Source organism: Enhydra lutris, unplaced genomic scaffold (genome assembly GCF_002288905.1).
Source record: "Enhydra lutris kenyoni isolate GAN:26980312 unplaced genomic scaffold, ASM228890v2 scaffoldscaffold20, whole genome shotgun sequence".
NCBI classification, from domain to species: Eukaryota; Metazoa; Chordata; class Mammalia; order Carnivora; family Mustelidae; genus Enhydra; species Enhydra lutris.
Window position 1 is genome coordinate 20,879,459 of NW_019154104.1, and position 26,000 is coordinate 20,905,458.

General features: G+C 47.6%; 1 protein-coding gene across 1 annotated transcript in view; it reads left to right on the top strand.

Moving 5' to 3' along the window:
• The first annotated feature begins 473 nt into the window (after positions 1-473).
• LOC111148579 (double PHD fingers 3) overlaps positions 474-26,000 on the top strand; it is a 200,822-nt gene continuing 175,295 nt past the window's right edge. Inside the window, 4 exon segments of the mRNA XM_022505262.1 lie at positions 474-495; positions 498-553; positions 555-650; positions 652-674. Coding sequence (XP_022360970.1) covers positions 474-495; positions 498-553; positions 555-650; positions 652-674 — 197 coding nt within the window.

The following is a 26,000-nucleotide window of genomic DNA, read 5'->3' on the forward strand; positions in this document are numbered from 1 at the left end:
TCGGGGGTCCGCGCCTCTGGGACCAGGACTTCCCAGCTGGGCTGGAAGCCGAGGGCGAAGGAAGGGGGAGGTGCCGGTGGGGGGCGTTTTATGCAGAATTCTCCCCGGTGTGTGACCGATGCCGGTGCAGGTTCTTTCAACTCAGCGCACCGCGTTGGCACCCCAGGCTCCTCCTGGAGTTGAAAACCAGGTTCGCACCGGGGGAGGGGGGTGGGTGGGGGGGTGTTCCTAGCGCGAAGGAACGCGCGAGGATAATAGCACGTGTTTGCACCAGCTTATCTCCCATCAGTAATAGGGAAAAAGGTAGTAATGCCCCCCGTATTGGAGTTTTAAATACACATGTATATTAAAGCTGCCGTTAAGAGGATACTGGAAGATGATGTTGATCACAGAGCGGCTCCCGGCTTTAGTTCTCGCTCGCAGACTCCGATACACTGCACTTGAACGCCACAGCGTTTCACCCGAGAAAGAACATGTTTTATGGCAGAATAAATGGGCGAACTTCGCCGCATCCTCGCTCCGGGTCGCTCGCGCAGCCACACCGCTGATGCTGTGAGTTTCTACCGAACCTACAGCTGGTTTGCAGTTTCCCCATTTCCAGCCGAAATCACATAGGCGGGCGGATGCCACCTGGTAAACTCAAGTTAGAGAAATCAATTTCACATGCGCGCCAGGTTTGTTTCCTACTGGGAAAGCGGTACCATCGTTACCCTGGAGCCTGCTCACGCGCGGGCAGGCGCAGTATCTCTACGCTCCAGGGTTTCCCAGCTCGCTCCAGTTTTTTGTTTGTTTGTTTTTTGAACTGCAGAAGGGTGCGTGTTTGGCGAGGGTATCTGAGTAGGGTGGCATTAGAGGTGGAGGAAGGGACGGAGAAGCGGGCTGGTTTAGTGGAATTAGTTTTGAATTATTATACTCGTACTTTGTATAATTAGAGACAGTTGCAGTGAGATGTTTTGTAATTCTGTGTCGCCACACACACACACGCACACGCACGCGCTAGCATATACACAACACCCCTGCCTGTTTTTTCTAGATGGGAGTTGAGTGGTCATTTTTAGTTAGCCTCTCCTTTTTGCATCGCAAACCCTTTCCCTGGAGGTAAGGGGGTGTAAACAATACTCACCTCCCTCTCCCCGCGAGGCTTGGCTCCTGCGCTCCGGACGGTTTTTAACTCCTAATGCAGGAGCACACACGTTGTTATTGGGAAACCTACACCATAAGCCTTAATTTTAGAAAACAACTTGTTTAATAAAACATCTTATACATTTCATTTGTTTTTAAAAGTTGCTGATCGGGAAACAATACACACGTAAATAAATTATGCATAGGATAAATTAGAACAAAGCGCAGAGACACATCCAGCTAAAGGGATGGATAGTGGTGTTGGGAGGAGGGAAGCAGGGAGAATGGTTTGGAGAGCTAGGTTTTTATCCTCTTGTGTCCCTCCTGACAATGAAAGGGAGCTGAACGACATTAGCATTTTCTCTGTGTGCGTCGGAGTCTCTCTTTTCCTTTCCTAAAAAAAAGCTAACAACACGGACGCCCCCTACAGAAACCATCACACAAAGGTTTCCTCTAGGATTGGGGAATAAAGTGGTGGTAGGTTAATATGCCGGGGAGAAGTAAGCTCGGGTTTCATGCAACACCTCTGTAGGGCTCTGCCTACCCAGAGTATGGACCATTTTTCATTATAGCTTTTCCATGTGGGACATTTAATAATTTAATAGCTCGGGTGACTGGATGGTACAATCTGAATCTCATTGCTTTGGGGTCTTCCTTAGGGTCCCAAGCTCCTTGGAACCACATCTCCACTCTTAGCAGTTTGGCTTTCTTCCTGCCTGTCTTTGATCTCCCCTCAACTCCCTTTCTTATTCCTCCTCCTCGTACCCTTCACCCCCTTCCTCTCTGAAGCTGACAGTCTGGTTTCTCTCTGTTGGCGCCTTTAACATCTTATTACTGCCCAACAGGGTGTTAGAGGCAGAAACAGGAGCCGCCTGGACTGATCAGATCACAAAGAGGACACGGCGGGTAGCCTCACAACCAAGCAGTCACATCTGGACAAATAGAATTTAACAGCATTGTAGACTTGTATGATGTGTAAATGGGTATTACACATTATTTAATTTAGCAGCTACATTGTCTGAGCTTAGACTGTGAGTTACCCTCACTTCTTACATGGACAAGCAAGCGAAGGGCCATGTAGTGAGGTAAAACCCATGCAGGTAACATAGATATGGATTTGGTAAAGGTCTATGTAGAAGTAAGTCACATAACGTATTCTGGTTGATTTCTGCATATCTAGGAAACCTGATACTTTTAATATAAATTCTAATCTTTCTCGATATTCTAGTTCAAGTAAACAACCCTCCCCCGAATCTGCTATCAACACTTTAAACAACTTACTCTTTTATTAAGTTATCAAAACCCTGGTTTGTATGCACTTAACTGGGAATGTCTGCCACCTTCTGCCAGACTTGATTATGCACATACGTATCTATTATTATAACTGCCTGCTTAGAAAAGAATAACTGTTATTATTATTTACTTATTCTATATAAACCAACAGGGCTTTTCCTCAAGTAACTATTTGTTTAAAAAGAATGAGACCAGCGAACTATTTCGTCATGCTTCTAACTGTGAAACTACAGATACTTAATTGTACTGAAACTCTTTTTTTTTTTTTAAAGATTTTATTTTTATTTATTTATTTGTCAGAGAGAGAGAGAGGGAGAGAGAGCAAGCACAGGCAGACAGAATGGCAGGCAGAGGCAGAGGGAGAAGCAGGCTCCCTGATGAGCAAGGAGCCCGATGTGGGACTCGATCCCAGGACACTGGGATCATGACCTGAGCCAAAGGCAGCTGCCCAACCAACTGAGCCACCCAGGCGTCCCCTGAAACTCTTTTGTAAGTAGTTTCCCTTGCTTGGAGGTATGTGTCTATATCTGTTTTGTCATTAAGGACACAATTCTGGGAGAAGTAAATACACACTTACTTAGCCAAGGTCAAATAACAGGTCATGTGAGTAGATGGACTTCAAATCTTCATCTCTTTATACATCCTAGGATATAGATATACTGTATTGTAATCTAAAGTGTTTTCAGTGCCTGTGAATGTTGTGCAATTGTGACCACTTGGGAGCCAGACCTCACTCTTGCTGTGGCACTCAGTTTAGATATCAGGGAAGAGAGGGTGGGGGGAGCTGCATTCCTGGTTCTAATCTCCTCTTAGCTCTTTCTGTCTGAGTAGGGGGACCGTGGGTAGGTACTAAGTGGGGGATATGGAGGTTGGGACTTTGTGAACTTGTTGCCTTTTATGGACATTATTTTAGCCCCTTATGAAAAAGGACCCTCAGATATTTTAAGCCAACAGATGCCTAAGAGACACCTTCTCCATCTACTTCTGGTTGCCACTCAAAAAAAAAAAAAAAAAATCCCTGAATTCTCCAAACTTCATTAGCACACATTATTTTTCAGCAGGAAGAGTGTCTGGTTTTGATAAGATACCCATAAAGGATATTAATTTCTGCCAGAACCCAAGTAGAGGCATTGTCCCAGGGTAAATCTCTGAAAATAGCCTGCCTTGCAGACCACCTGGGGGACCTCTAGGGATGGCTAAGAGAATGGACAATGCTGAGATCCCCAAGGTGGGCTGGCATTCAGAGGACACTTAATTGGACATCTCATCTTTCTCTGTCTTTATGCAATCATGCAGGGAGCTGGAATTTGGATACATCTGAGAAAGACCATAATGTCTAAAGCTGCTTCAGAGCCCTCTGCTCAGATCAAGGCAAAAAATAAAATGCCACGGTCAGCAGGCTTTGTTTTGCACCAGAAACAGAAAGGAAACTGAGGCTGACTTCTCTGTTTTCAAAGCAGAGTTTCCACCGATGGTAGTGGTGGTGGTGGTGGGGGGGTGGGTCATAAAAGACACAAGAATCCAGGTCTGTTTATTATCCCAACCTCGACAAAATAACTTTTGTGGTTTTTGAATGTTCTGAAAGTCAGTAGAAGACAGAAGTGTAGCCAAATGTGGCAAGCCCAGGGTCAAAGAAAGACCACAACCTGCTGAAGAGTTTTTGGGCAGCCTCAGTTTATCCAGCAGGAGCCACTGTAAGTGTGATTCCCAGCTCGAGATAGTCTTTGACTATGTAGCTCTTTAACAAGGAAAGATAAAGTATGGCCTGGGGCTGGGATGGGTGGCGAGTAGGTAAGTGGGTAAAACCTCTGTGTGGTCCGGAACTCTGAAAAGATGATTGTTTCACAGGCAGAGAGCCCGATATTATGATCTATAGCAAGTTCCAAAGTTTTCTTTAGTTGTGTCAGTGACTGGGGCGAGATGAGGTGTTGTGGTGTTTTTCTAATTTGTTTTTCTTATTGGTCCGGTTACTAGTGTTTCACAGTCTGTCAGGCCATATGGATGAATGGAGCTTAGCATCGTAAAACTGTCACCCAAGGAAGGTTTTTGAAGCCTGTGATTTGCATCAGAGTTTTAAAAGCAGTGGTTAGAAGGTGTTGGGTGGGGGTGGGTGGGAAAAGGGGAGAGGGCTGTGCTGGGAATTTCTAGGCTGTGTTTCTGAATAGTAGTGGTGTGGGGGGTGGGAAGGGGAGAGAGAAGCCTTGAGAAGGCTAAGAGTTAGGGGCTGTGTTTGGAAGCAGGGAGGGGTGAGGGGATTAGACTCAGAGTGCCTAATAATGGGGTTCGAATAGCCCACAGTGAGTCCTTCTCCACCCCTGTCTTGGATAGGAGTCTGGGAAACAATGATGACACATGTCTAATCCCCCTTTTGCCCCCTCCCCACCCCCACTGAATCCAGAGACTGTGGTCATCTCAGGTTGCTGTGACATGAGCGCATTTGTGTCGTTATTCACTTTGAAAACCTGCTGTGTGTATTAATTGCCATTGGAAGCTCCAGCAGAAAAGGTTTTGCATCTCCAGCTTCCCACCTGGCATCAGTGTGGCCTTTATCTCCAAATGTGTCACTCTCCCATGTTCATTTCTCACCACTTGCCGGTCTCTGTAGCTGTGATGACTTCAGAGTCACGGAGGAGAAAAAGCTCTGAGAGAGAAATCCAGAGCCTTGAGCACCTGCTCCCAGTGGTGCCACGAACCCGCCATTGAATCTTGGACACAGAGCTGCTCTGAGCTGCAGACCCCTTGTCTTTAAGACGAGGGGGATGCACCCAAATTCCCAATTGGATGCCCAGATTCGTTTCAGGTCAAAAGCTTGGTGGTAGCTCTTACTATGGTTGATTAGGAGAGGGGGGATGGTTAGGGGCCAAAGTTCAAATTCTTTCTCATTTTTAAAGCGTGTTTCTGAGGGGGATTTGTTAAGACTGGGGAGTTTTTTGTTAGTTTCATCTTCTTGGGTCCAGTCCTGCCACATCATGCTACCGGTTGGGGTTCTAACCCGGCTGGCACCCCTTTCCCTTCTCAGCACCTAAGGCTGAGGACCAGGTGGTGGGCCCTTTAGAACATGGGTTTTTCTTCTGATTCTCCTCTGCAAACACTTTTCTTCTCATTAGCACCCCAGCCAGAGGATGGAGAGAGGAGAGAGAAGTGGGAAGACTTATCTGGCCTCTTTTGCTGTTTATTAGCACTCAGATAAAGTTTTTGGTGGTGGAAAAGACTGGAATTATTGACAACACCTGTCTCCCCTCCCCCCACCTTCTTTTCTTTAAATGTGTGGAGGGAGAGGGGGAAGCAAGCAGAAGATTTTTCTCTTTTGGATTTCATTTATCCACAGTCTCCCTGGACATGGTCTCTCCTCCCCTATAGCACCCATTCTATTGACATGGAAATAAAAGTGCTTACTTCACTTCCATATGGGCAGCTGCAGACCTCTGTCTGTTTAGTGAGCTGAAGTAAGTGGACCTGTACTGATGTCTCACTGTGCTTCCTTTAGTGGACCCCATGTTGCTGCTGAGGGAATGGAGGTGGCTAGCAGACTTGCAGGGGCTAGCTGTATCCTGGTGGGTATTAGCAGTTATCTAAATTGGAATTCACTGCCTCTCCTCTTCCTCCTCTTGTGATGTGCCTCCAGAATATCCCAGATTCCTCTGGGGGGTTATTATCAGGCTTTCCTTTGGTTGAAACCTCCTTTGGTAATTTTCTACAAGCCTAAAGGAGGAAGAGGGAGTTGCAAAACCCATCAGAGAATTCACAGAAGCCCAAATTGTGATTCTCAGGCAAAATAAGAGAGAAACCAAAATGGTTACCGTGACCTCCAGCAGAGAGACGCAGCCCCTTAATTTTTTTCTCATTGTGGTAAAATATACATAACATGTATATTTAACATTGGTGACATATAAATGGGCCATTGGAGCCATTCTAAAGTGTAAAATTCAGTGACATTAAGTACATTCATAATGTTGTGCAACCGTTGATAGAATCCATCCCCAGAATATTTCTATCATCCCAAGCAGAAACTCTGTACCTATTAAACAGTAACTCCCCATCTCTGGTAACAGCCATTCTCCTTTCTGTCTTTATGAATTTGCCTTTTCTAAGCACCTAATCACACAATATTTGTCCTTTTGTGATGGTTTATTTCACTTAACATCATGTCCTCAAGGTTCACCTATGTTGTAAAATGTGCCACGATTTCCTTCCTTTTTAGAAAAAGATGTATTTATTTATTTTAGAGAGAGAGAGTGAGAGAGAGAGAGAGCAAGCCTGTGAGAATATGAAAGGAGGGAGGGGCAGAGGGAGCGGGAGAGAGAAACTTAAGCAGATTCTCCACTTAGTAGGGAGCCTGACTTGGGGTTCCATCTCACAACCCTGAGATCAGGACTGGAGCTAAAACCAGGAGTCAGATGCTTAACCAACTGTATCACCCAGGGGCTCCAAGAATTTCCTTCCATGGAAATTCTCCATGGTGGGTACATACCACATTTTGTTGATCTACTCCCCTGAAGAGGGACACTTGGCTTCTTTCTGTCTCTTAGCTATTGTGAGTAACACGGTTATGAAGATGGGTGTGTGCGTAGCTGAGTTCCTGCTTTCAATTCTCTTGGGTATATGCCCTTCATTTTTAGACTCTTTAAAATTTAGGAACTATATTTCTAAATAGTAGAGGCAATCCCCACTTTGTAAACTTAGGGGAAAATACTAATACTGTTGTAAAATGCAACCTCCTTATCCCCTCTCCCCTATAGGAATACCGTTATTTTTTTGGCCAGGTGACTTCTTTGAGAACCCAAAGACTCCCTACTTTTATCCCCAGCCATGCAGATAGCATTCCCCTTGTCTCCATTGCCTCTGGAGGGCACGGGGTGTGTCAGGGTTGGGCGTGGGGAGGCTCCAGGACCTGGTGAGCCTTGGAGTGAAGGTATGGTTTGTTTCCTGGGCAGGGTGGAAGTTTTGTTTGGCAACAGGGGGCCAAGGGAGCACCGGGGAGCATGGGACAGCTTAAAAGGCCAGAGTTAGTAAATCAGACCTATCGGCTTCCTCAGCAAGAAGGGTTTGGGAGGTCTCCTTTCTCCTCCCTTCCCCCTGCACCCGGCCCAGCTTGGCCCCCAAGGTGTCCGAAATAGTGGGTGCGAAGACATTTCCACAGGTGTAAAGTGCACATGGGACGTGTAACTAGGAGGACGGCAGTTTCAGGGAGCAGACTGAGGCCTTCTCAGAATCAACCATTCCTCATATATTAAACATTATTTTTATATATTAAAACTCAAATAAATGAAATGAGTATGGCCTTACACAGCAAGCCTAATCATTGTTTCTCAGGAAATGCAAAGTCTTACTCATCCAGCTGCGTGTAAATAGCCCCAGATCTCACTGGGATTTCCCCCATTGTCTGGGTTTGAAATAGGTGAGAATATGAGCTTAGGGGAAGCCCTCATTTCTTTTCCCATTGTCAGCTCTGAACTGAGTGGGCCCCACAACATCAGAGGAAACACAAGCTCGGAGGGCAGAGGGGAGAGCTTTCCGGTAGCTTGGGCTTCCGTCATCTGGCAATATCTGACTTCTTCTATCAAGTCAACTTTAAGGAAGAGAGGAGGAGAGGAGTGGCGGCGGTGGGGCTCGAGCTTCGGTCTGCTGGTCAATGAGGAAGGTGCGCCTTTAACACAGGAGATCAGGTGCCTGAGTTGATTCTTTATGTAAAAGTAGACCATGGGGTGCATTGTGGCGGAGGTCAAAATTCTAGAGAGTTCCGTCTTCATCACCAGCCTTCAAATTCAAGCTTGCTGCAACACTGCAACATTCCTTTACCTTATAAAAACAAATTAAGTAAAAAATGTCATCTGGGCTCCCATTATCCTCAACTAACAACTCTTTACATATCTTTATTTGCTGCCTGGTGAACTCAGGGAGAACTGTCTCACCCTCTTTGGGGCTTTCTTCATCCTGTCCTGGCCAACACCGATGGCCAGCTTGCCCCTCAGAACTTGGGCAGCAGGGTAGCCTCCGTCCCTGCACCCAGGAGCTTCCCCTCCAAAGAAGGCCTCCAGTCTGTCCGTGTCTCCTTCCAGACTCTGGTTCTTTGGCAGGGCAAAGTAAGTCCTTGCAAGCCAGAAGGCGGGACTCCCCGCCTAGGCTTCTCCTAGGGAAACCACTGTGGATTGGGGGGTGGGGAGGGGAGGCAATGTGGTGCTGGGGATGGGGGAGGGCAGGGTGGATGGGGTAGTGGGAGTAGAGAGAATATATTCTCTCCTGCTAATTATTTTCCCTGAGGACTTAGCCAATGCAGAACCATCTATTATCGTGGGAGCGCTCTATGGTGGTTCTGCCTGTGATGAATGCTAAGTGGAAACAAGCAAAAAAATTAACAGGCGGCTGCTTCTGTCCACCTAATTAAAATGCATATCCAAATGCATAATTCCTTATGTTTCCCCATGCACACACTCCCCTTCCAATCCCAGTTCTATGGAGGAGAAAAAAACACTTTCCCCCAATCATTTCTCTTGATTATATTTCCATCAAGGAAGAGCTGGAGGGTTCCCTTAGAATAGAGAAGGGCTGTTCTTGTAACACTTTGAAAATCGCTGTTTTTTAACTTAGATTGATTCTGAAAATTCTGAACTGTTTTTTGTTTAAAACGAAAAACAAAAACTTTATTGGACTGCAGAAAAAAGGGGGAAGGAAGGACGTAGAGAAAGAAAGGGGGGAAAAAGGAGAGAAAGCAAGCAAGCAAGAAAAAAAAGTTCCCATCATTTTTGCTGACGTTTTTGTATTGTGCTAAAAGTCTGTGTTTTCTGGTTTTTTTTTTTTTTGAGTTTTTTTTAGGTTTTTGTGTTTTGGTGCTAAAAGTCAGCAATGAGAATTTTTAAGGTCTTTCCTATCTGCCCTCCCTCTGTTCCTTTCCCTGACTTGGGCCTACCTCCCTCAACCACCCCCCCCTGCCCCCAGACAAACATCACCCAGGGTTTTGTAGAGAGATCGGAGAAGGTGCAGCTATCTGTGATGAGGTAGAGAGAGAGAGAGAAGAAAAAAAAAGGCGAAAGCTTCTGCATTTGGGGCAAGATCAGAGATACTGACATCACAGTTCCAAGTATGTTTTGAATCAAACAAACAATACCTCTTCATCCATATCTTCTCCCCTCTTTGTTTGCTGATCATTTTCTCCCCATCGAAGAACAACTTTATTCAGTGGCCATAAAATATTTAACAGACGTGAAACTTAAGTCGCGGGGTTCAATTTGACGTCATGGCTGTTTCTGCAGCAACCCCCCTCCCTGGACGGTAACCCACCCCCCGAAGCCCCTTGACTGCCCTCCACAGCAGCCCCAGCTGTTGATTTATCAGGGCTGGCTGGCTCAGCAGTGCATGGAGATTGCTTTTAATTAACTCTCTTCATTTTTCCCAATCTTCAGGGAGCAGCAGCCCTTTAATGATTTTAATATTTTATCTGGATTTATATCCGCCTTATTTGTTGTTGTTTGACTTCTGCATTTGTTCTTCCCGAATCTCTTTCAGACTGATGTATTTATTGGCCCTTTCCCCCAGCCCCCAAGACCTTTCTGGAGAAGGGATGACAGGTTCTAAGAAGGCCCCGTCTACCCAACTTTTCTAGCACCTGCCCAGGGAGAGGGGCCGGTGTTGGCCTGTGTGATGGTTTGGGTGAGAGCCTTTGTGTTGGGATTCCCAGGCTCACCTGACTCAGCTGCAGGAATTTCTGAGCTTTCCATTAAAAAAAAAAAAAATCGGAATTTTAGAAAGTAAGATTTCTTTGCCTCTTTCGGGCTTGCTGCTTCTGAAAGGGAGGAAGCTGCCTGCAGAGTTGGATAGAGGCTGCTTCCTGGGTCCCCCGTTAGCTGTAGGTGGAGGTCTGGATGGAGGTGTAAGTCAGATCTTTGCCCCTTGACGTGGCTTCTGATATGGCTGGAAAGAGCCTGTGCAGAGGCGCCAGATGCCTTCTCTACTCCGGCTGCCTTCTCCCTCAACCCTCAGTTCTGTGTTCCTGTGCCTGGTTCCCAATGTGGGGGCAGGTGGGTGGGGGGAAACACACCATCACTTGCACACCTTCCCAGCTCCGCCTTCCAGCTGCAAAGTCAACCCCTTCCCCCCACCCCACCCCTGCATCCCAGAGAGACCTGGCAGGCAGACTTGCGTGGGGGGCTCTTTTGCGGCACCAGCTTGTCCACAAAACGCCTTTTTGGCATCTCGGTTTGGTGATGTGTCTTCGGGGTGACCTGTTGCTAGGCAACTGCCAGCTAAAGTTTGAGCCTGATCTGGGGATTGCGGAGAATTGCCCTGGGTGACTCGTATTCACATTTCGGGACCTGGCTTTGCAATTCTAGCTCTGGGAGTAGGAGGCTGAAAAAACATATTTCCCCGGGTCTACGGAAAGAGGGATTGGTTTTTAAAACCGCGCCCAGCACCTGGCACACAGTCAGTATACCTAGATGTTGGTTTTCGTGATGAGAATGGTGATTTCTTCCCCTCTTCTTGCCCTCATCCTTTTCGCTCTGCTACTTCTGAAAACCTAGGACATTTCAGAGACCAAACTCTATGTGGGAGGCAGAGACAGAAAACCATGGCTTCCACCCCACGTTGTGGGGTTCAGGCTACTTGACGTCCTGTGGAATGTCTCTTCCTCATCTCTCCTTGGCAACTGTAGACCCTTTTGAGAATCCTATAAATGTGGTGGGTTGTCTTCTCAGAAAAAAAAAAATGCATATACATGTGAACATCTACATGTGGGGTTCCTGGACCTTGAGGAGCCCATTTGTGGATGCCCTGGGGGTGCAGAGGTTCCAGGTTAAGGACCCCAGAATGCAGGGCGTGGGTGAGCTTGTGATCTTAAAACGATGCTTCCGTATCCCTGCTCAGAGGGACCGTGACCCCATCCTCTCCTATAGTCTTACCAAACGGCTGTGGCTCATCCAGCCCCTCCCTGCCCCAGGCACACTCCGCGGGCACCTACCTGCTCAACTTCCAGGCACTTCGGAGGCCCCCCTTTTTCCAGTGAAGTCCTCGCAGACCCTCAGGTAGAATCGGCTACACCTGCCTTGGCCCCATCGTCCCAAGCATACCCTTCATTCTTGGCCGCTGAACTACTCCACTCTGCTTAGTCGGAACAAGGCCCTGGAAGGTTGGGATGGTGGTTGCCTGTGCCTGTCCACTCCCAGGCTCTAGCACAGCAGGCCCTGTGTATGGAATAACTGAGCAAATGAAATCTCAAGCAGACATACTGCCCTTCCTACTTACTTCGCTTCCAGCCCTGTAGGGTGGACACGTTTCTCACTGTCTCCCTTGACTGCAGGAGTCTGGAAAAGGCAGCAGAATTCCTCTCTCTAAATTCTTCAGTTTCAGGAGTTGGGAAACAGGCACCAGCCTGGCTTTGCTTGCACGTGGCACGTTTGGTTCTGATGAATGTCGGGGTCAGTTATACCAGCCCTTTGTTTCTTCACCGCTTCATTTTTGTGGAGCTAAGACCTGCTTTGGTCTTGGGAAGCCAAGACAAGTCTTCTCGCTTTGCTCCTTTCAGGGACGAAGTAAGTAACCTGAGGCTTGTGAACAGCCACTGATAAATTGGCCATGTTTTTCTTGAGCATCTACTATGTGCTCAGCTATGTATATATAGGATTTCCTGTAGCATTATTTATTTATTTATTTTTAAAAGATTTTATTTATTTATTTGACAGAGATCATAAGTAGGCAGAGAGAGAAGCGGGGGGTGGGAGAAGCAGGCTCCCCGCTGAGCAGAGAGCCCCATGTGGGGCTCGATCCCAGGACCCTGGGATCATGACCTGAGCCGAAGGCAGAGGCTTTGACCCACTGAGCCACCCAGGCGCTCCCTGTAGCATTCTTTATATCTGAGGACTTTTATGAGTTTTTAAGATGGAGGAGACCAGAAGGTGAGAGTACCATAATGGTTTAACCCAGTGTTGGGACCTGTCCCATTGAGTTTTGGAGGTAAAGATGGCCCAGTCAGTGTTTTCAGATGTATATTCTTGGAGATGATGCATTTTGTGTACTTTCATGGAACCAACGCCTCCATGGATAAAGCTTTGTGAATGACTCATTGTCCCGACTATGGTCAATGCAGATAAATTCGCTTGACAGTGAAGCAAAAAATGATGTCTTGGAGATCATGTGGGGGCCTCCGTTTTGCATATCAAGAGAGAGAAAAATATCACTGTCACTTTTGTATGTACCCTTACTGCTTTTCCATGCTCCACATCATTCCGTGGTGGGGCTCTTTGGGAGAAGGGACCACCCAGCAGAGAGGCCTGGTTCTGGGTCAGGAGTAAGGTGAAGACCAAAGGTGGTGATGGGCTCCTCGAGTGAAGTTTTATTTCAGATTCTGGTCCACCAGACATCCTGGTGCAGGAAGCCAGAGAAAATGCTGATGGCGCACCAAACTTAGGTTGTAGAAGCAGAATTGTACAAAAGTGTTTGTGAACTCAGAAAGGTCACACCGCACCAGCACTTTTCTCTCCAAGTGACTGTGCCTCAGTCCCAGCGTGTAGCCCTTGGTGCAGAGGGCTCGTACAGGGCTGGCCGGTTCCTGGTGCTCATTTCCTTTCTGGGCAGTCATCCCAGTATAACACATACTTATACATATTCTGTCCTCATTTTATCTAATTACACACATCTCTGGGGGATGGGAAACAGGTTTGGATCATTCGGTTTTAGGTCAGTGATGCACAAGGTGGCTGAGATGAACGCTCCTCCATAGAGTTCTGTGAAATTCGGAAAGTTCCCATGGTTCTCCGGTCCAGAGCACACCAGGGGGCATTGTTTGCCGTCCCAGGGGCTGGAGTTTCCGGTCAGCATTAGAGGAGGGATGGAGCCTGATTAGTTCATGAGGCTGAACCTTCTGAGACCAAGCTAGCCCTTGCTGTCCTTTGAGAGGTAGGATTCTTGTATTAATATTTGATGAGCTGCCAAAGTGAGAGGACCCCATAGTATAGGTCCCTTTTCTGGCAATCGTTCGTTCCCACCCATGACCAGCCCGGAATGGGATTGGTTTCCTGAGAAGTACAGAACAAAAGATGCTCTGATTGATGGAACGATCTTGGTTATTGCCCCGTGGAGTTCCTGTCTCCTTTTCGACCCAAATGAACTACTTTGGACAATATGAAAGATCTGAAACGTCCCCACCCTTCTCCAAGACCCACGTTGGGCAGCCTTGGGCCGCTTCCTGGCCTCTCTCCTTCAGGCTGTATTGTAGCTTTTTGAAATCCCCAGGAAAGAAAAGTCCGCTGGTTACCCTTTTATTTTCCTTTTGCTTTCTGCTTCTTAATTCATTTCTTGACTCAGGCCTAAGCCTCCGCAGCGTTCTCTGAGCCCTAGATAGAGGAATAATCCACTTAATGCCCAATATCAAGGTTTGTATCTCCAGCCTCGGTTTCTTTCTGACCCCTGGTCCCCTTTGTCCTTGCCCTGTTGACATCTTTCTCCTTTTCCTCGTGCGTCGTACCTTGATCAAAAAGCCCTGAAGGGGCACAAAAAGAAGGGAAGAGTATTTGCTTTGTCCCCAGGAGGGCACACTCAATCTCGTGCATGTGGGAGTGGGGAGAAGGAAGGAGGAAAAGGTCAAAGCTTGCACACAGCAAACCAGGTGAGAAGAAACACAGTGTGTGAGGTTACTCTGCACTAAATGAGCGGACCAGCCCCTTAGGGGTCTGTGAAATCAGAAAAGAAAAAGCATGTCCTGTGGTTGGGGTGTCAGAGAAGGTTTCAGGGGGGAGGTGGCTTTGAGCTGAGGCTGGAAGGACAATGGGGTCTGGTCAGGCTTAGAGGAACAGTGGAGGGCTGAGGGTGGGGAAGGGCAGGCATGACAGGGAAGTGAGCAGAGATCTGGGAATCATTTGAGTAATTCCTTCTAGAATCCCCTTCCTTTCTGGGGGAGAAAAGGCCAGATGGGAAGGAATGTGTGGAGGGGAGCGAATGGATCTGTTTGGCTGGATGGGAGTGGAAAGGTGGTCCATGAACAGAAGGTAAAGATGGGAAGTAGCCTGGCGCCTGGTTGTTCTGAGCGGAGTCCCAGTTTGGCAGCCAATTCCTGGGAAGTACTTGAACACCTCGGAGGCCAAGAGAGGCTTCGGGGGAGGCTGAGCTGCCAGCCTCTGTCCCCCAGCAGGAAGGAGGATTGCCTGCCTCCAAAGACTTCCTCACTAAGGTGGAATGGAATCCTCATTCTTGGTTTCCTTCATAATATGTTCTGGGTCCTTTTCAGGGTTCCTCCCAGAGGTGTGGGGTGCAGGGGCACACTGGGGGCCTATGCTGGTGTGAGCCCCCATCCCATCCACCATAGGACAGTCCTGGCCCACACATGGGCAGATTTGCTTAATAGGGCAGGACTGTGGGGCGCCTGGGTGCCTCAGTGGGTTAAAGCCTCTGCCTTCAGCTCAGGTCATGATCCCAAGGTCCTGGGATCGAGCCCCACATTGGGCTCTCTGCTCAGCGGGGGTCCTGCTTCCTCCTCTCTCTCTGCCTGCCTCTCTGCCTACTTGTGGTCTCTGTCTGTCAAATAAATAAGTAAAATCTTAATAAATAAATAAATAAATACAATCTTAATAAATAAATAAATAAAAATAGGGAAGGACTGTAGCGTAAAGCCTGTTGAAGCGGTCAAGCTAAAACTCTTTCCCCCTTTCTATCATTCAGTCACCACGTCTTTTCTTTCAAAATAACAGCAATAACCCATAAAGGGTATAAATAAAATATACAAATGCGGTCAAGGGAGGAAAACATAAATGCTGACCCTTGTGGCTCAGTCAAAGTCTGGTGCCCCGAGGACTAGTTTCATGGTTCAAATCGGGGGAGCGGGGCTGCCAGTCTCTAGGATGGTGTTTCTTTCTGGGACGACTCAGCTGGTTTATCCTGCAGGTCTTACTCCCTCAAAGCCACCCAGGCACATGGGCCCCCATGGCCCATTCAGCCTGTGCACCTATGTGTTGCCCTCTCCCTCCTGCAGGAAGGCCTGGGGCGCAGGGAGCTTTCATGGGGAGGCTCAGCGTTCCTTAGAGCCCCGTGCTCTGGAAGCCCCAGCACTGTCCCAGGGAGCAGCAGTGTGGCGGGCAGTGTCTCTCTGGCTGGGGCCTGGAGCCTCGGATGCAGGCTCTGGGGCTAGAGAGTCTGGGTTCAATTGCAAGGTCCCTGACAGTGGGCAGGATTCCTAACCCCTCTGTGCCTCCGAAGAGTTGGCCCATATGACCCTCTTACTAGATGTTCACAGGGACCCTGCTTTTCTATCTGTAAAATGGAAAGATGAACTAGCTGATTTCCCCCCACATGGTCGTCTTAAGGAAAATGGGATCTTAAGTAAGAGAGCCTCTGATTTCGTCAGGAGAAAGAAGTTCTAGAGCTCTATGGCATTATTATTATTAATTTATTTTTTACTCTTTGAAGAATGTGCGAGGGAACTTTGGGCAAGATTTCTCTGTGGGTTGTTTTGTCCGGGAGTTTCAGTTATTGCGTGCTACTTAATCGGTGCCCACGGTGGGTCCTTCTGGGAAAGATCGCGAATGTTACCGAAGCAGAAACACAGCACGCGGAGGTGAAGGGACTCGGCTGCGAGTGAACTTCAGGCTCATGCTTCCATCCACTGCAGCCTCCTCCAAGGGGGAGAAAAGCCCTTCCTTCCCAGAGGAGCCCTGCCCCATCCACAGCTAGAAGAGGGCTGGGAAGGCCTTCTGAGCCAAGTGGGGGGCCGTGGAGAGTTGGTCTGCGCTTTCGTGCCGGGGCGGGCACCGTGCTGGTCCGTGGCCCTCCTTTCCCGGCGGGTGTGTGTAAGCATGTTCCTAGCACACGCTTGTGGTCGGCGGTGCTCTGGACTTGACAAGCGGGCATTCCACACTCCAGATCTTCCAAACACCAGACCCCTATGTTATTTTTAACCGTCCAAAGTTTTTTCCACGTGGTGTAATTGATGGGACTCCGTAGCCTAGTCAGAGGGACCTAAACTTCAGCTCGCCTCGCCTCCCTTGAATGGGCATGTGTCTGATGGCCCAGCAGAAAAACCAGCCTGTTTTCTGAATTGACTGTTCTAAATTTCCCCACCCGCCCTACCCGCCAATTCATCGCTGGGGTAGAAGAGCGTGCAGATAACCTGAGCTCGCCTGTTTCTGTGGCTCCAGATAGGAGGGAGGAAGATCGGTGCTGTCTGTGACCTTCTTCTCCCTGTTCTTTCTGGGTCCCATTACTGAGGGACAAAGTTCCAGGTCCAGAGAGGCGACAGGAAGGGCACTGAGGAGGTTGGTCCTCAGTCTGCTACCTCCTTCCTCAGTCTGCTCTGGCCTCTTTTCCAGCCCCTACTTTCCCTGAGGGCTAAGTCACATTCTCATCGCCCTCTGGGGACAGTCCTGGACAGATTTTTTTTTAAAGAGCCTGAGATCTTGTGGTGTCTGGTGACCACTGTTCTTGTGATAATGGAGAAGGTTCTCAGTTACCCACGTTCAGGAGAAAGTGCACTGTTTCACTGGCCTGTCATGCACATCATGAATTTCTCCAGCTTGTGTCTTGTTTCTCTTTTTCATTCACAATCTCTCCAGACAATGGTGCACTTGGCATTTATTTTATAGTAGTATAGCAAATATAATGTACCAGTTATTATGGCAATGGAAGCAAAACCGATTTGGACCTTATCTTTATAGAGCTTACAGTCTATTTGGGGAGACAGACACTAATCATATAAATATATAAATAAAAGTTGGATCTGTGTTATGTTGGAAAAGCCAGGAGGATGTAAGAGAGTATAGCAGGGAACACTGTTCTTGTTTACTTTGTTGAGGGAAAGTCTCCTTAAAGAGGTAACATTTTATCCCAGGCAGAGGAATGGCACAGGCAAAGGTCCTGTGGCATATTGGAGGAACCGGGGAAGGCTGTTGGGGCTGGAGTGCCATAAAAGAAGGGAAAATGGGGCTCATGGTATGGTGAGAGGTGAGGAGGGATGAGAACACACGGACCTTGATGGGAATTTTAGAGATGTGTACTTTTCCCAAAAAGCAGGGACTAATTGTAGAGTTTTCAAGTTAGGAAGTGGCTTGATCCAATCCACATTCTAAAAATATCCTCCTGGATATATAGGGAGATTTAGCAGTAGGCCATGGGAAGGGAAGGACAAGTGAGTTCAGAAGAGACTTTTCTGGGTAAAATGTAGAAAACAGAAATACGATAGGATCATGTAAATGATGGACAGGGTATTAACTGGAAAGGGCTATGATAGTAGAGCTCTCCCTGTACTTGCTTTCCTCCTTCCTGTCATTCTCAGGCCCATCTGGTAGTGGAAAGAAACTGATGCCCTGTCCCCAGCCTTGGAAGCTTTTGATTCTGTGGCTAGATGGATTTTCTTCCCAAGTAGAGTTTGGAGCAGTTTGCCTCCCTCTGCTGTGCCTGTGGCTTGTTCCAAACCATTCCTTTGGGCTTCTCAAGGTTGGACTAGCTACACGAGGTGCACCTGTGTGACTGATGGACCGGTAGGCAGCTGGGCCTTCCCTTAGACCCATCGAACCAGAATCTTGGGGGTGAGACTGTGCAGTCTAATTCTTCTGTCTTCTAAAACTTGAGAACTACCATCCCTCCAGCCCTGTACCTGCAGCAACAAATGTAATGAAGCTTTCACTGTGGGGTTGGGTACATGTGGACCAAGGGCTTTGGAAGCACAGATGGTCTCCTTTGGGCCAGGCAACAGTACACCGGAGCAGACAAGGGTCTGGGGACCGTAGTATCCTAGCTGACACCATTACAAAGTGACAGAGCCCATGGGAGGAGGGGGGCTCAACGCTTCATGGCTGTCCCCAGACACCCCACTGTGCCTTTCTTCACCCCTCTGTTCTCTAGTGTGCAAGGTGAAAAAATAGTGAATCCTTACAATTTCCAGATGTAGTTCTTAAAAAAAAAAAAAAAAATTCAGTACCTTTTTTTGCGGGGGGGCGGGGTTCAGGAGATCCATCCAGAAAGTATCTAGCACAGAAAAGGGTGGAATGAGGTGGGTTTTTCATTATTTTAACTTTTTTTAGTATGGAAGATAGCAAACCCCTATGAAAGTAGACAGACTAGCATAAAGAAGCTCCATAAAGCCATCACCCAGGTTCAACAGTGATAACGGGGCCGGGGGCGGGCGTCTTTTCAATGGTTCAGACTTTGCCCCGGGATGCCCTCATTTTTATGTCTGTTGAATGAAAAGCCTGATAGAACGAGCAGAAGGATCAGACGAGCTTTTAAAGGACCCCTACGAGCTAATGACCAGAGAGGGAGAGAGCTCTTTTGACTCAGTCTGTCCCTTAACAGGACAGCTCATAGGCATAGCCAGCGACTGGAACTGCAGATCTAGGGAATATCTTCGAGACCACCGGTGGTCTCTCTTACTGTCTGGACACGGCTGCAGAGGTCTGGCGAGGTCTGGGCCGGTACTCAGGCCTCACGCGCCTCATAAAGGCACAACACACCACGGAGGGTCTCGGCACTGTTTTTTTCATTTGCTTTTTTACTTTTTACTTTTTAAAGTTTAGATTTATGTAGCATCGGACATTATATAAATTTCAGGTGTACAACATAACGATTCGGTATTTATATATATTACAAAGTGATCACCACCATAAGTCTAATTAACGTCACCAGACATACAATTTTTTTCTTGTGATGAGAACTTTTTTAATTTTTAAAATTTTTTAAGGAGATTATTTATTTGAGAGAGAGTGAGTGAGAAAGAGAGAGAAGGAGTTGGGGGACAGAAAGGGATAAACAGACTCACCGCTGAGCAGGAAGTGGGATGCAGGGCTTGATCCCAGGACCCTGGGATCATGACCTGAGCCAAAGGCAGACGCTTAACCACCTGAGATGCCCAGGCACCCTGACAATGTTTTTAAAAATATATTTTTAGAAGTTTTTTATTTATGTAGGTAATCTTTACACCCCATGTGGGCCTCGAGCTCATGACCCTGAGATCACTAGTCCCATGTTCTTCCGACTGAGCCAGCCAGGGGTCCCTAAAATCTACTCTCTAAGTAATTTTCAAATATACCATTATTTTTTTAAAAAGATTTTATTTATTTATTTGACAGACAGAGATCACAAGTAGGCAGAGAGGCAGGCAGAGAGAGAGGGGAGAAGCAGGCTCTCTGCTGAGCAGAGAGCCTGATGCGGGGCTCGATCCCAGGACCCTGAGATCATGACCTGAGCTGAAGGCAGAGGCTTTAACCCACTGAGCCACCCAGGCACCCCTCAAATATACCATTATTACCTATAGTCACTATGTTGTACCTTATATCCCCAGGACTTACTTATTTTGTAACTGGAAGTTTGTATCTTTTAAACACCTTCCGCCATTTCACTCCCCAAACCCTCCCTCTGTTCTCTCATTCCACATATAAGTGAGATCATATAGTATTTGTCTTTCTCTGTCTGACTTACTTCGCATAATGCCCTTGAGGTCTATCCATGTTGCAAATGGCAGGATTTCCTTCTTTTTTATGGACAAATAATACTCCATTGTATATATACATATGCCACATTTCTGTTATTCATTCATCTATTGATAAACACTTAGGTGGTTCCCATGTCTTGGCTATTGTAAATAATGCTGCAATGAACATGGGAGTGCAGATATCTTTCTGAGTTAGTGTTTTCATTTGCTTTGGATAAATACCCAGAAGTGGGATTGCTGGACCATAGGGTAGTTCTATTTTTAATTTTCTGAGGCTTCCTCCATGCTGTTTTCCATAGTGGCTGCACCAGTTTACACTCCCACCAGAGGTATCCAGGGGTTCCCTTTTCTCCACACCCTGGCCAACACTTGTTCACTCTTGTCTTTTTGGTAATAGCCATTCTAATAGGTGTGAGGTGGTAGCCCATTGTGCTCTAGTGTTTGTTTTCGTTCTGGGCTCTGATGTTTTCCAGTACGAAGCCACGGGAGACAGAAGCCCTATGAAAAAGCTGTCCAGGGTCCCAGTGGTTGACATCACTTCAACCTTTGCTTCCTCCTCATGAAAAAGACCTTTGGTACAGCCTGGCGGTCCCCGGGTCTGGTTAGAAAAGCATATAAAACGAGTACTGGTGAAAGCGAGGTGGACTGCATGTGTATTCCCCCTTAGTTCTACCTGTCCTAAAAGTCTAGATGTTCTAAGGCCACACACAAGATATTGGGAGCCATAGACTTTCAGGGAAGGAAGGAATCAATTTCACCGGCCAGCTTCATGGAGGAGGCAGGGCTGAAGGGGGCCCTGATGGATGGGCAGAAGTTAGGGAGCGGAGGAGAGAGAAGCCTTCCCCTTAAGAGGGGGAAGCCATCTCTTAGCCGGGCACATGAACCAGGAATTATTTAACACTTCCTGAAGTGGAGGGCTCTGTGCTTCACACTGGCGGGGGGAAGGGGATACCAAAGAGCAGAGGATACAATTTCTGTTCTCCATGAAATTTCTGTCTAGCTGAGGGATAAGACATATGTTGAATATTAATGTAAGTTGAAGACTTTAAGACTCTAAGCTGCAAGCTGACTTTTAAGATCAACCCAAATAAGAAGAGTGCACCGGAAACCAAGAGGCACATCCCAGAGCAGAACACAGTAGCCATGTTAATGGCCGTGGACCCAGTGTCTTCTGTGTGTGTGTGTGTGTGTGTGTGTGTGTGGCCCACGTGCCGGTCGTTCCACAGCACCCTCTTAAAGTAATGCTTGTTCTCGTTCCAGTGACCATCTCTTAAACACCTACACTCTGCTCAGCGGTCCCGTGCCACGTGCTTCACGCATATTAACTCATGCAATCCTCCTGGGAAGCAGATAACAGTAACTATTTTGTAGAGGAGAAAACTCTCCAGAGTTGAAGCAACTTGCCCAAGATGCTGAGGCACAGACCAGGGTCTGTTCACGCAAACAGGGTTGGGTTCAAAAAGGAATGGCAGCCAGATTGGGTAGTTGGGAGAGGGGAGGCTGGACCAGAAATGAAGCCCCCGGTTATAAGCATCGGTGTGAAAACCTTGGTGCTGATCCTGTAGGTGTTGGGGAGATCTTTAAGATGTGGCGGGATGGACATTGAGGGCAATTAATTTGTGGGATGGTTTGAGTGGGGAGGCTGTAGCAGAAACACAGATGGAAGGGACTGGACTCTGTGGGGGAGGGGTGGTGGCGGTGGGAATGTGCCTGGTCAAACCAAGTAATGAAAACCCTCACAGTCCATCAAACTTGATTAAAATCAAATAAACACTCCAGCAAACCCATCTCGCACCAAGTTGGGATAGAGATTCCAGATCACTCCTAGGGCATTAATGCTGGTTTCAATAAAGCTGCAGGGACATAAAGCTTCATCGATATATAATTTTTGTAAAATATGTGTATGGTCCTTATCGATAGGCTCCCTTACACATTACGGTTTCGGCCCTCAGCTAGGTCCTCAGTGCCCAACCATAACCTCTTTCCTGAGCCTTTTTCATTTCTCCCCTGCAGCACTTGTTCCAGGATTTTCCATTGACCTGAAAACCCACTCCATCCTCTCGCTCTGAGCAGATGATTTCACCACAGACTTGTGCAGGAAAATCAAAGGCATGAAGCGAGGAACTTCCTTGTCATTCCTGCCCTCCACCTCACTGTGGCAAAAGCCACTTCTTCAGAGGGGCCTCCCCTGACCTTCACATTTGAGGCAACAGTCGCCCTGGTATATTACTCTGGTATATTTCTTCTTTCATAGTGCAGACAACCATTCAAAATGACGTATCTGCTCTTCACCTGTTTTTAGTCTGCCGTTCCCCTTGGAATATAAGTTCCTTGAGAGCACAGGCCTTGCCTGTCTTGGGCACCGCAATATCCATAGCTCCTAGTACATACTAAGTGCTTGGGACATGGAAAGTGCTGAAAATAGAAATGAATGGGTAAATTCCCATGGCTTTGGCCAGTGCTCACAATTCGATCTTCTCTCCTCCTGACTATCCTATTGCCCACTCCATTTCTCCTGGGCGTTCCCCTTCAAACTTATATCCTAAATGAATTCTTCTTCTTTCCCTAAAGCTGCTAATTCCCCTTGGGGCTCACTATTATTTAAGCAAAAATCTCAGGGTCATCTTTGGCTCCTCTCTCTTTTCACCCCCACATACACCTGGTCCCTGGGTTCTGTTGACTTAACCTTGGCAATGTCCCCGGACTCTGTCTCCTCCTCCGTTTACACAGGCAACACTAGTGCTCATAGGGACACTGGCAGGAGCTTCCAAACTGACTTCTCAGCTGCAGTTTCTCCCATGTCAGGCTATCCCTAGTCACAGGGAGTTTTGCATAGTTCAGTTTCTTTATACTGTCAGTGGCTCCTAATGATTATAGAATCCATTTATCTACCCATCCACCCATCCATGCATCCATTTACCCACTCACCTAGCCACCCCCCATGCACGCATCCATCCACCCACCCACCCAGCCACCCCCATCCATCCGTCCGTCCATCCATCCATCTATCCATCCACCCATCTGCCACATCCATCCATCCATCCACCCATCCATCCATCCACCCACCCACCATCTAGCCACCCCCATCCATCCATCCACCCACCCCTTCACCCATCCACCCACCCACCTAGCTACCCCCATCCATCCGTCTGTCCATCCATCCATCTATCCATCCACCCATCTGCCACATCCATCCATCCATCCACCCACTCACCCATCCATCCATCCATCCATCCATCCGTCCGTCCGCTATTTACTGAGTACCAACCTGTGCAGCTCTGTGTGGGTGCTGGGATGGAGAACTGAGAGCACACTCTTTGCTTTCATATCAACGTTCAATCTTGTAGGTGGGGACAGATATAAATAGCCAAAATCATTCAAGTGTTAACAGGGGCTTCGATTCATTCATCAAATATTTATTGAGCTCCCACTATGTGCCACACACTGTGGGTGTTGGGGACACAGCAGTCAATAAAACAAAGTCCTTACCTTTGTGGAACTCACATTCTACCGGACAAATGCTATGGAGAGAATGGCGAAGCAAGGGGTATACATGTGTGGATTTGCCCCCTTGTAGGCTTGTTCAGAGACGGCTTCCCGGAGAAGGTGACAGTTGAGCAGAGACCTGCAGAACTGGAGGGACTGGCACTTGCAGATGTCTGGGGGAAAGGAAAGGCATTCTAATCAGAGGGAACAGTCCATGCCCTGTGCTGATGCCCTGGGCTGGAAGTGGGCTTTGAGGAGTGCATACAGGGTGTGGTGGTATACAAAGGAGGGGAGGAATCTGTTCTACATAGAGGGACTGGGGACACCCCTCAGAGGAGGCTGCCACCATCCTAGCCTCACATTCACAATTCAGCCCCTTCCCATGGGTCTGTGGACTCAGCTCAAATCATGCCGGACTATGGACTTCCCACCTCCCGGCCTTCGCTTCTCTGGCATTCTCTGCTAGGACTTCCCCTCTGACTCCCACCCGCCTGGTGATCCTCTCCGGGTTCCACTCACCCTTCAGGGTCTGAGCCTCCTTCGGCAGAGCCATTGTGCTTTGTTCCTGCTAGCAGAGCACGTAGCGTGGGCCTCTGGTGGGCTTGTCTGCGCCGGTCCCCTCCGCCTTCCCGAGCTCCTCACAAGAAGGAACCACCTCCAGGGGCGCCTGGGTGGCTCAGTGGGTTAAGCCTCTGCCTTCGGCTCAGGTCATGATCTCAGGGTCCTGGGATCGAGCCCCACATCAGGCTCTCTGCTCAGCAGGGAGTCTGTTTCCTCCTCTCTCTCTCTGCCTGCTTCTCTACCTACTTGTGATCTCCGTTTGTCAAATTAAAAAAAAAAAAAAGAAGGAACCACCTCCAGCCCTTTGCCCTGTGTGAGGCACACAGTAGGTGGTTTAATGTACATCCCTTGCAAACTTTGTTGGAAAACAACCTTTTATTACCAGACCACTCTGTATAGACATGTAGGCAGACATACATGCCCTTCTTCTACATATTATTTGCCTTTTTTTTTTTTTTTTGAGTCCTGCAGTTCCTAATGAGAGCAACAGGGTCATGAAATTAATTTGTCACTCTGGTGCCAGCTTCACTCAGCTGACTCATGGCCTGGGTTGGGATTTTTAAACATGTGTTTCTCATCTATGTGCTAATTTCTCTTTTCCTTCTTGGTTGTTTCTCTTTCCCTCAGATTTGTGGGTGGTAACTGCCTTTGGGTCTTGTGGCACCTACACCTTCTCCTGCATCTTCCAAACAGATGCTTTCCAGCTTTGGGCTGAGAAGGGGGAGGGGGGCCCTGACTTGGGAAGGGTCGGGAGGAGTAAAGACGAAATGAGATTCCCTTCCCTCTTGAAATGCATTAGATCTTATTTGTTGGAGAAACGCCTGATTTTTTTTTTTTTTTTTTTTTTGCTATGAACTGAATCATATGTCTTTCAGAGGATTCTGTGATCTTCCCTCCATGATGGAGAAATGAGAATATTTCCAGGTGTCCTCAGATTAATTTGTTAATTCAAGTATTTATGGAGTACCTGCCAATATTCTGGGTGTTGGACATAAAGCAGTGAACAAAATGGGTGAAATCCTTGCCTTCCTGGAGCTTATGTTCTAGTGGGGCAGACAGAGGATGGCCCAAGTAAATAAATAAATGAGATGGTAATAACGTATGAGGGTAATGTAAGCAGGGAGTTGAGACAGGGATTGTTGGGGAGGACAGTTTAAAGTAAGGTGGCTATGGATGACCTCCCTGAAAAGTGTTATTTGAGAGTCACCTGGGAGAAGCAGATTCAAGGCAGAGAGAACAGCAAGTGCCAAGGTCCTGAGGTAGAAGCATGGCTGCTGTTTTGAAGAGCAGCAAGAACGTCCATGTGGCTGGAGCAGGGTGGAAGAGAGGGAGAATAGTAGGAGAACTTTAGCTTATCATTGTCACTGGGAACCCACTAGAAGATTTTTTACAGGGTCTCCCCGGCTCTGAGTTTAGAGTTTATGGAGGAAAGCAGGGGCCAAATAGGGAGACCAGGAAGGAGGCAGTGGGTGGAGCAAGGTGGAGCAAGGTGGAAATTGTAAAGGTTATGAGAAGTGGCTGGATTTTGAATACATTTCATACATAGGGATGACAGAATTTGCAAAGGAATTGGAAGTGGGCTCTAACAAGAGAGGTTTCATGGGTGACCCTAAGGTTTTTGGCTCAAACAAGCAGACAAATTGGATTGTTAAGATGATGAGGACCATGGAGGCAGTGGTTGTGTGTGGGCTCAACTTCGCCCTTGGTAGGCTTGAGATGGTGATTTGACATTTAGGTGGAAATGTCCAGTAGGCTGGGGTGTTACTGGGCCTGCCTTTGTTGGACCTCCACCCAGGGAGGAGATTAGGAAACATTCCAGTGGGTCTTACTGGGACACGGATGGCAAACTGGTTGATCCAAAGGCACAGGGAATTATCGCTAGGCATGTGTCATTGAACTTAAAATTAAAAAAAAAATCAGTTAAAAAAGCATAGTGGGATTCAATTCAAGAAGTATTTACTAGCATCAACTACAGGCCAGGCATTGTGGTAGGTGCTGAGGATGTAACACAGGAGTTCATAACACAAGGACTGAAATGAGTTTTGCCTCTTAGAGCCTATAGGCAATGGAGAAAGTTGTGCAAAGCCTGCATTTTTATTAGGACAATGGCAAATCCACAACTAATATGAGAATA